General features: G+C 36.1%; 1 protein-coding gene across 3 annotated transcripts in view; it reads right to left on the bottom strand.

Annotated features, from left to right (window-relative positions):
- Positions 1 to 5,524: 5,524 nt before the first annotated feature.
- dennd5a (DENN/MADD domain containing 5A) overlaps positions 5,525 to 10,065 on the bottom strand; it is a 156,155-nt gene continuing 151,614 nt past the window's right edge. For all 3 annotated transcript variants that reach the window (XM_063061861.1, XM_063061862.1, XM_063061864.1), the window contains one exon: positions 5,525 to 9,977. In XM_063061861.1, coding sequence (XP_062917931.1) covers positions 9,794 to 9,977 — 184 coding nt within the window. In that variant the 3' untranslated portion in view covers positions 5,525 to 9,793. The remainder of the gene's footprint in view (positions 9,978 to 10,065) is intronic.

Genomic DNA, 10,065 nt, shown 5'->3' with positions numbered 1-10,065 from the left:
CTTTTCTAGATGATTGGTGCACAACATACAACATACAAGTAAAAGATTTCCACTCAGATTCCATTTAAACTCTTCAATCTGACCTTAAACTTTTCCTCTTGTTTTTGATACCCAAAGCATGGAGAAAAGTTTTGACCATCTATCCTACCTATCCTTCTTGCAATCTTATATATGTTTGTCAGGACATCCTTTAGTCTGGGGGGAAACAAGTCTAGCCTATTCAATCTCTCCCCATAACTGAAGTCATCTGGCAAATTTCTTCTGCATTCTCTCCAGCATAATCACATTCTTACTGTACAACTTTTAAATTCTACATCCAATCTATAAAGGCAAGTATGCCATATGCCACTATATTAATCCATTTTGCCACTTTTAGGGAAGCATAGCCCCGAAGGTCGCTCTGTTCATTCTTTTTCCTTATGGTCTTACTGTTTAATATTCTCTATATGTCTGAACCATATTTGACTTGACAAAGTGCATCACCTCAGACTTGTCAGGATCAACACAATTGTTTGGAGTTCCAGCAGGTGGAACAACCATTGGAAATTTGCAAGTTGAGTGAAAGGAACAATAAAATTGAAACAAAAAAAACAGCTTTTCATATATTTGCAAACTGCACTAAGTTGTTTGGGACTCCAAACAATTGGGTTACTTGAGAGGACCCAATCCATGGTACACTTCTGTGGCATGGTGCAGATGCTCTGGTTTGGAATTGATTCTTTCATTCACTCCATAGTGAATTTGTTTTGTTTTGTTACCCAGTTATATAGTAAAAGGGATCATTGTTTTTCCAACAGCTCAGGTCAGGCTTCTGAAATGTGGGAACCTAAAAATGATCTCAATGCACCAATCATCTGGAAAAGATAAAAACGCAAAGAACACTGGAAGGGAACATAAGGAAAGAAAAGTGGATTCTCTGGGAAGTGACAGATAGTCTTGGAATTGGAACCATAAGTATTTCTGATGGTGGTAATTCCCTAATACCAAATATCAACAATCTAGATGATAATGTAGTAAACTGGATCAACAAGACTGTGGATGTCACCGAGACTGGGGTGTAGTGGACATCTGGGAAGACCGTCAAAGATTGCAGTGGGATCTGGACCAGCTGGAATAATGGGTTGAAAAATAGCAGACGAAGTTTAATGTAGACAAGCGTGAGGTGTGGCACTTTGGGAGGACCAACGAGGGTAGGATTTAAACGGTGAGGGGTAGGGCACTGAGGAGTGCGGTAAAAAAGAGGAATCTGGGAATACAGATCCATAATTCCTTGAAAGAAGCATCACAGAGAACTCTTTATAGGGTCATAAAGAGAACTTTTGGTACGTTGGCATTTATAAATCAAAGTATTAAGTACAAAAGTTGGGATGTTATGTTATTGTTGCTCACTGCCACTTACGCGCGGGAGGGAGGGGAGCTGTGGGGGACTTTGGGGTTAAGTTTATCTGTCGTTCATTCTTTGGGGCACTTCGCTGTTTTTGTGGACGTTTGTGAAGAAAAAGCATTTCAGGATGTATATTGTATACATTTCTCTGATATTAAATTGGACCTTTGACGCTTTGAAGTTGTATAAGACATTGGTGAGGCCTAATTTGGAGTATTGTGTGCAGTTTTGGTCATCTACCTACAGGAAAGATGCCAATATGATTGAAGAAGTGCAAAGAAAATTTACAAGGATGTTGCTAAGAACCGAGGACCAGAGTTATAGGGAAAGGTTGAATAGTTTAGGACTTCATTCCTGAGAGCATAGGAGAATGAGGGGAGATTTGATAGAGGTATACAAAATTATGAGGAGTGTAGATAGGACAAATGCAAGCAGGCTTTTTCCACTGAGGTTGGTGTGACTAGAACTAGAGGTCATGGGTTAAGGGGAACATCTTTACTGAGAGGGTGGTGAGTGTGTGGAACGAGCTACCACAAGTAGTTTTGAGTTTAACATTTAGATAAATTTGGATTGGTATAGGAATGGGAGGAATATAAAGGGCTAATATCCAGGTGCAGGTCGATAAGAGCTAGGCAGATTAATGTTTTGGCCTGCAGTAGATGGGCCAAAGGGCCAGTTTCTGTGCTGTAGAGTTCAATGACTACGGCAAAACTAAGGTCCATCTCATATGCATACTCCCCTACTCCACCACCACCATCTCCCCTTCCCCAGTAGCAAGGTCTTTGGTAATCGATTTGCAATGTCTCCAGAAAGTGTCCTGGGAAATTCTTAGTCAGCTCACACCCGCTCCCGCCCCCCCACGATAAGGAGATTCATCAACTTCACTTTGCACTAAGTGGTCTACCCTCAGTCAGATGTTTGATTTTCAGTTTGTTAAATAGCACAAGATTCTTCTAGTGTTTGTGTTCCCAACTCAATGGACTATGCTTAGAAAACCATAGCTGTAAGTTAGTGATAGTGAGACTATGTCAGTGTGTGAATGAGAGAGATGGATGTTGTGTACTGCTCATCAAATTATTACAGTTTCATTAAATGATTTGGAAACAATGGTGTTTGTTGCAGTAAAAGAGTCAAATGCCGAAAGAAAAACAATTCAGTATCAAATGAGATGTTAAATCAAGTTTAATTTGATGGATAAGCAAATATTTTGAAGTCAATAAAATGATGTTCTTTCAATATAGAGCCAAACCACGTGAGCACAGGTGAGCTAAAAATTACTTCAAGCAAACATACAAATCCACAAGTCATAATTCAATGCATTTTGGATAAGAAAATACTTAATAGTTGGCTGTTTTAGCTGTAAGTGAACGAGCTATGTTATCAAAAATTTCTAGTATTTTGAGTAAAATACCCGTGTGTGTATGCGAGTGGGAGCATGGGACAAAAGAGGCTTATTTTGCTGTTGTTTTGTTGCTTGTTGTGTCCTGTTTTGTTGCATTCTGTGTTGCCCTGCCAAGCATTGTGGCCGTGTTGTGTTGGCTCTGGAATGTGTGGCAACACTTGCGGGCTGCCCCCAGCACATTGTTAGGTGTGTTGGCTGAAGATTACTGCCACAACTTTTTCTTCTTGCAGTGAATCTTTGGAGGTCTCTGCCTTTTGTGAGTTATAGGCGTTACAGAATTATAAGCACTTAAAGTTGATGGTGAACTGAGGACAAAAGCCACAGTTTTATTGAATGGTGGGTAGGTTGAGGAACCAGGAGGCCTACTCCTGCTCCTATTTTCCGTGTGTTCTGCCTGCTCTTCCTACTTCTATTCCATGGATTGGATAATAACATGCTAAGCAAATAAAATCTAACGAAGGTACTTGTTAACACCAGCTAACATAACAATGGTGACTGCACTTGTTAATTATAACAAGGAATGCTAATTTTGTTGAAAATGTAACTCAATTAATGCCGGCTCTGATACTTTCATTCACTTAGTTTTACAATAATTATTATGTAAAATAAGCTAAGTGAATTAACCTTTCAAAACTTCATTCTTTTATGAAATGGTAAATATGTCAGTGAAATGATTGTAATCTATTGATTTGACAAGTTTAGGTACAACCTTCTGGTAATTGATGTTTAGTCACTGAATTATCAGTGGTGGCTGAATCTTATTGCTACAATGATCAAATGAAAGGAGTTAATGCACTTGAATGAATGGAACTAGGCATATTGCACATTAAAACTCAACATAACAGCAAGTTTCTATACATTGAGACAGGCAGAGATTAATTAACAAACATTTACAGTTTATTTATAAGGACAATTTGAAATACACCACCAGTAGATTTTTATATAGTACAATTCTAGTTCTGTTTACAGAATGGATAACAGGGCAATTAAACAGATAAAACAAACTGTGCCTTCTATAAACCCAATCCCCATTCAATTATTAGTCGTCATCTACTCACAGGAGCAAGTTTGTTATGTAAAAATATACATACACTTATAAATACAGACTTTGTCACTATCAACATGTCTTCATTAATACAATTTAAATATACTGTACACAATTACTAGTTAGTTATAATAAACAAATGTCCTCACTCAACAAGTTTCAGGTGAATATTTAATTATCATTTCCAATAAATGTAATTCCCTTCAGCTGTGGAGGAGGAATTTTATTTTAAAGAACTGGTCATAGTTTCATGTACTATAGTTCCATCACTACAGCAAATTCTCTACAGAAATAAAACAGACACAACACTTCCTTTTGCTCCATATCAAAATATACTTTAAATATAATGTAATTAATATTTTGCTACTTGGGAGACCAAGTATTTGAGAATAATTAAATCTTTATACTATCTTCTGATTCTGTACAACTTGTTATAAAATGTTTATATGAATATTAATGACCAAAAAGCTTATGACATTCTAACTAAGGATCAGAACTGTTCCAACTAAAAAAAAAATCAGAAAAGTTAAATGGTAGCCTTAATTTTGGCTTTTGTACAGAGATAATTGAAGTGAATGCACCAATACTACTCTAAGAACATGAATTAGGTACTATGTGCATTTAACGTGAGAACATTTCAATAAGTGATTGACGTCACTGTTGTACTAAATGCTGTTAAAAGTTCTTATTCTAACACAACACAAATTTATTCCCCTTTGTCATCTTCACTCTCCTAAAATGCACATTCACTATTTGACATTGCCATTTGGTTGAAGTCTTTTTGTCATATTTTATTCTAGATCGACTTGTCAGTCACAGATGCATCACAACCAAAATCAGTCTGGTGATCACCTAAAGATCATACACACATTCTTTTCATCAGTTATCACTGGATATCGTCTACAAACGTATGACATTATACTCGTACTGTTTGCAAGTAACAAATACTTGACGTGAGACCAGGATAGCTGTTCTCAAATGGGATGCTATTGAGGATTTGGTATCCTTGTTTTAGAGAAAAGGATCTGTGTCGCTGTTGAAACTCAGCACAAGAACGGGTAACTTTGATGAAGTATTGGAAGATTTGGAGTTTTAAAAAATAGTTTTATTTTAAAATACATCTCCTGTGACACTAAGTTCAGTTAACTAATTGAAGTGAAACAGCAAAATAAGTGTTTGGTAAGGAAGCCAACAGCATCTTCTACTGTACACTTCAAATAAAAATTCCCTAGCAAATAAACATGGCACTAGTTGATCCTTCAATTCACAATATCATTCAAATTTTAAAAAGACCATTTCTATGTAATAAAAATATGAACAACAGGAATTCTGCAGATGCTGGAAATTCAAGCAACACAGATCAAAGTTGCTGGTGAACGCAGCAGGCCAGGCAGCATCTCTAGGAAGAGGTACAGTCGACGTTTCAGGCCGAGACCCTTCGTCAGGACTGACTGAAGGAAGAGCTAGTAAGAGATTTGAAAGTGGGAGGGGGAGGGGAAGATTGAGATTCAAAATGATAGGAGAAGACAGGAGGGGGAGGGATGGAGCCAAGATCTAGACAGGTGATTGGCAAAAGGGATATGAGAGGATCATGCCACTTTCAAATCTCTTACTAACTCTTCCTTCAGTTAGTCCTGACGAAGGGTCTCGGCCTGAAACGTCGACTGTACCTCTTCCTAGAGATGCTGCCTGGCCTGCTGCGTTCACCAGCAACTTTGATGTGTGTTGTTTAATAAAAATATGAGCTGTTTTCCCCAACCAGAATTACTAGCATACTTTTGAACAGACACGTTTGTGGGTTGCTGCTTTTCCATTAATAAAATCTAATATTGCCCTTTTCCTCTCATAAATTGGAGCTTCAAGATATATAGAACTGACTGAATTGCTCTACTGTGTTCTATATGCCTTCACACCAAAATGGTACTTCAACTCAAAGCCAATACGTTGGCCAAATTATGGTTATTATGTTCAAGGTCAATTATGGAAATACAATAAATACTTTGGATGTACTCATCCCATGAATGAATAAATTAGAAAAGAGGAGTTTAACTCATTCTTGTGGAGGAACCAAAGTCATTCAACTCAAAGCTTAAACAAAAGAGCAATCTGATGGTAAAACAATATTAATGTTCTTACAATACATTTCCAATTACTGCAAATGTTCAAAATACTTGAAACATTTTGAATGATTGAAGGTTCAGAATTTAACAAAAAAAGGCAAATATAGTGGATGAAGGAGAGTCTAAGTTAATATTTTATCCAAGGATGTAAAATTCTGTAGTGCAATGTCAAAGGCTCCATGTGAGGAACCGCATCCAGGAAGATATTTAATCATTGTGAGATGCACGAAAATAAATCAGTTACAGTACATCTGTGTCTGGATTTTAGGGAACTGAGGGGTGGATTGATAAGATAGTCAATACTCAATGGGAAGAATGGGCTAACAAATTAGTGGGAATTAAAAGGTCCACTCCCAAGGGTCATTGTGGTATGTTGTTTACTTAAGGGGACTTGCCAGAGGTTCCCAGGTGTGAGCTGCATAGGCTGGGACCTGCACAATTAGAAGTACTTTAAGTAATGTTAGAAATTTCTTTTCAACACTGGAAAAGTATGCCTTTGCAACAGTGGCTGAAAGTTTGCTCATGGAATCCACTATCCTGAAGTGCCACCTTGTAACCCACTCCATGACACTGTAGAGGTCTGAGCTACTCAGCATCAGATCTGAAAGGAAAATAACCACAGGTTTTGTGGAACCTGAGAGTGTGTATCCGTGTGTTTGAGAGATGGGGCAAAAAAAATATGTACAGAAAAAAATGTTACAACTTTGTTAAAAACAAGAAAATCTCCTACTTAAAGTGGGGACAGAATGGTGACCACAGACATTGTTGTTTACATTAGTACATTTTGAAAGCAAACTTTTCCAGATTTGTAATGCTGAACAATTTTAACATCTCTGATCTAATATCAGTGAAGAATCAAATATTATGGTAAAAGACCAACTTTTTAGAAATGTTGACTTTTGGGTAAGTAGATGAATGTGCATTGTACCATATGCCCAGACAAGCTGAGGAGGTAAGAATATGAAATGTTCTATTTCTAATACATAAAAATTCTGATAACTGATGCCAAAAATCAATATAGATTTTAACAAACAATAAAATTGAATTTTAAATTAATAGAATATAAAGAAATGTATCTTTGGACCTTAACTTTATATTAATCTACTCACAGTTTTTTCCAACCTAATTCTGCTTTCATAACAGGTTACATTTTCCCCATGCATGTTTATCTAGTTTCCCCACAAATGTACACTTGTTATGGTATTGCTGCTTGTTGTATTCCACATTGATTTTACTTTGACAAAGAAGCTTCCCCAAATTAATTGTTTTGATTTACTAGTTGTTATGGTCCCTCACTTATGACACTCAATTCCATTTTATCGTAGTTATGACACAGTTGCTCAATTATTAAAACAGCTTTGAATGGTATGAATCCTTCAGTCTAATTGGTTAGGGAGATACAAAGTGGATCTTTTTAATCACTCTGGTCCCAAATGCCCAGTTTTTCCCTTGCTGTATCATTATTGGCAACTTGTCAAAATGAAAAAAAAATAAACAGCCTATACAGAGCATGTTAAAGCACCAGTAAATAGTCAGATGAGCTACAAAAGTAATACCTTAGCCATTAATTTTCCTAATCACTTTTCCCCAGGGATTATGTTTCAAAGGCTACACCTGTTTAACATTAATGCAAGGGCATTAAGTGAACTTAAACTTTGCAGGATAGGAATCTATCATTCTTCATCAAAGTAGTGTCTGGTGAATTATATGCCAGAAAGTTCATAGGAACTGCCAACTGTAACAATAGCTTACACTAGTTCAATCACTGATGTACTGAAAATCATTCCTAAATTTCAACTACAGTATACAACTTACTCTGAATATATGGCAATATCTACATTATGGCACTCCAAATTTTCTTTTAAAAACTACAGAATGTTGTATATTGTAATATTATGACTACAATATAATTTGGTTTTCAATTGCTCTAATGAGGGTTACTTTATCACACTTTACTGAACACTGCAAATGCTCATTGGGCAAGTTGAAAACAAGTAATTCCTCAGGGAACTAAGTCATAACTGTTTACATCTTTCAGCCTATTCAACGAACTTCAATAAACTTGCAATGTAGTTAATGCAAGGAAACTCAATCTGATGTCCATAAGGAGGAATTAAGAGAGAAATCACTGGCAACCATTCAGCTCTGCACTACCTTTAGTGCCCGGCTTCTAAAAGGATCAAAAGAAAAAGGGGAGGCAAGACACAAGCAAGTTTCCATTCAGATCATTAACAGATATAACCGGACATTTTCTTTCTTCTGGAATACCAATTTCCAGTTTAGTGTCAGCCCATAACAAACTTAAATCCCCGAAGAACTTTCCCATTACAATGTTCTGAATGTATGGCAATATTGTTTGCCGAAGAACCCAAGGCAGAATAGTTGTTGTTTATCATGCTTCCAGAAGCAGAAACCAACCAGCTACCATTAGGCTATTCATTACAAATGGCTTGCAAGTCATTTTTCCACTGAATATAAACCAGAGGTTGATGATATTATTTCACAAACGTTTCAAAGCTTATTGGGAAATAATCTGGATATTACGCACAGCTACTTAAAATTTAAATGGCACAACGAAAGTTGAAAACAAGACTGATATTACCAGTGCTAAATCTGTACTACTGCAATAAAACTTATTTCACAGGAATATTGGTGAATTGTGGATGAAATCCAATTTACAGAAAAATAACTTGCCACACTATAATTTGATAAAGTCAAAAGTTTCACCTAAATCACAGTTGGTTGAAAAAAAAATTCCTACATTCAATGATGAACTTTCATTTTAACCTTATTTTTCTTAATGTATTTAAGTGATAAATAAGATGTAATGCCAAAGACATAGATAAAAGAAAATACAAAATTTTTCCAGAAAACATTTTTCACCAGGAATGTTACATGCACAAAAGGAAAAGAGTAAACTTTAAATTCAAGTGTATTAATCCAGTTGGTGGAACTTCCTCCCATGTTCTCTATGTTACAGATGATATAAAATGTAACAGCAGCCAATCAGAAAATGCATGAAAAGCCAGACATATGCACAAAAATGTATATGAATGTACAGCTTTTTGAACTTTAAGTTCATTAAGATACCTTCATAGGAGCTTGAATGCCAAGGGCATATGTCTAATTATGAGATATCAATTATCAACTTTATGTAATTGATGGTAAACTGAAAACAAAGGAAGAGTATTTCTTTTAATCAAAAACATTACAAATACCGTATTTGTTCGGCACAATATCAGAATGTTATCTTCATCCTTTGATCAACATGTGAAAAAATACTACCAACTTGCCAATTAAATTTACAAGAATACTGCGCATGTATATCAGATACACACATACAAATTTCTTTATATATACATATATACACACACACTTTTTAGCAGCTACTTAGTAAATGTGCATAATTCAGTGCACTGTCTTTATGTACACTTAAAAAAATTAGACTATTTAAACTGCAGGTTAACAGTGCAAATATTGACAAACTGCAGCAAAAGAAATCAAACATAATACTTCTTTCTTGCTTTCGACAAAAAAAAGTTTTAAACAAGCATTGTTCTTGGATAGGCTGCACTACACTGTACAACCAAGAAAGACTATAGACAGCTGACATTACAGTAAAAGTCTGCACATATGCACATTCTCTCAAACTTTACAATAGCCTAATGCAATCTTAGGTAAAGGTTCAAAATGGCTCTGTGCATACATTATATGGCAAATAGCTCCTGCAACTTCAAGACAAGTTCTTGAATTCCAATATTTCCCTTTGTAGTTTCAATTTTATTTGTCAGGTATGCAGCAAAATTTTTGCATGGTCCTTTCCTGGATGCTGGTGATTGTTTTTAAATGTCAATACCTTTGACCAGTGACGTCTCCAGTGTGATGTTAAATTCCTGTAAAGTTTGCAGCACTCGGATCAGGGAGTTAACTAGAGTGTGGTCTTTAATCAGAGCTGTGTCTTCATACATCTGAGCAATAATAGGGCAATCAGCAAGCAGCGCAATCCAATGATGCAAGAGGTGATTCCTGCCAGGTTAAAGTAAAAGTCACAGTTTGAGATCAATCTATCCATTCCCCTATGAAAAACATGAGTCATAACAGAAGTACTTTGTGT

The sequence above is a fragment of the Mobula hypostoma genome, chromosome 11 (genome assembly GCF_963921235.1).
Source record: "Mobula hypostoma chromosome 11, sMobHyp1.1, whole genome shotgun sequence".
Classification (NCBI taxonomy): Eukaryota; Metazoa; Chordata; class Chondrichthyes; order Myliobatiformes; family Myliobatidae; genus Mobula; species Mobula hypostoma.
This window is presented reverse-complemented; position numbering and strand designations above follow the sequence as displayed.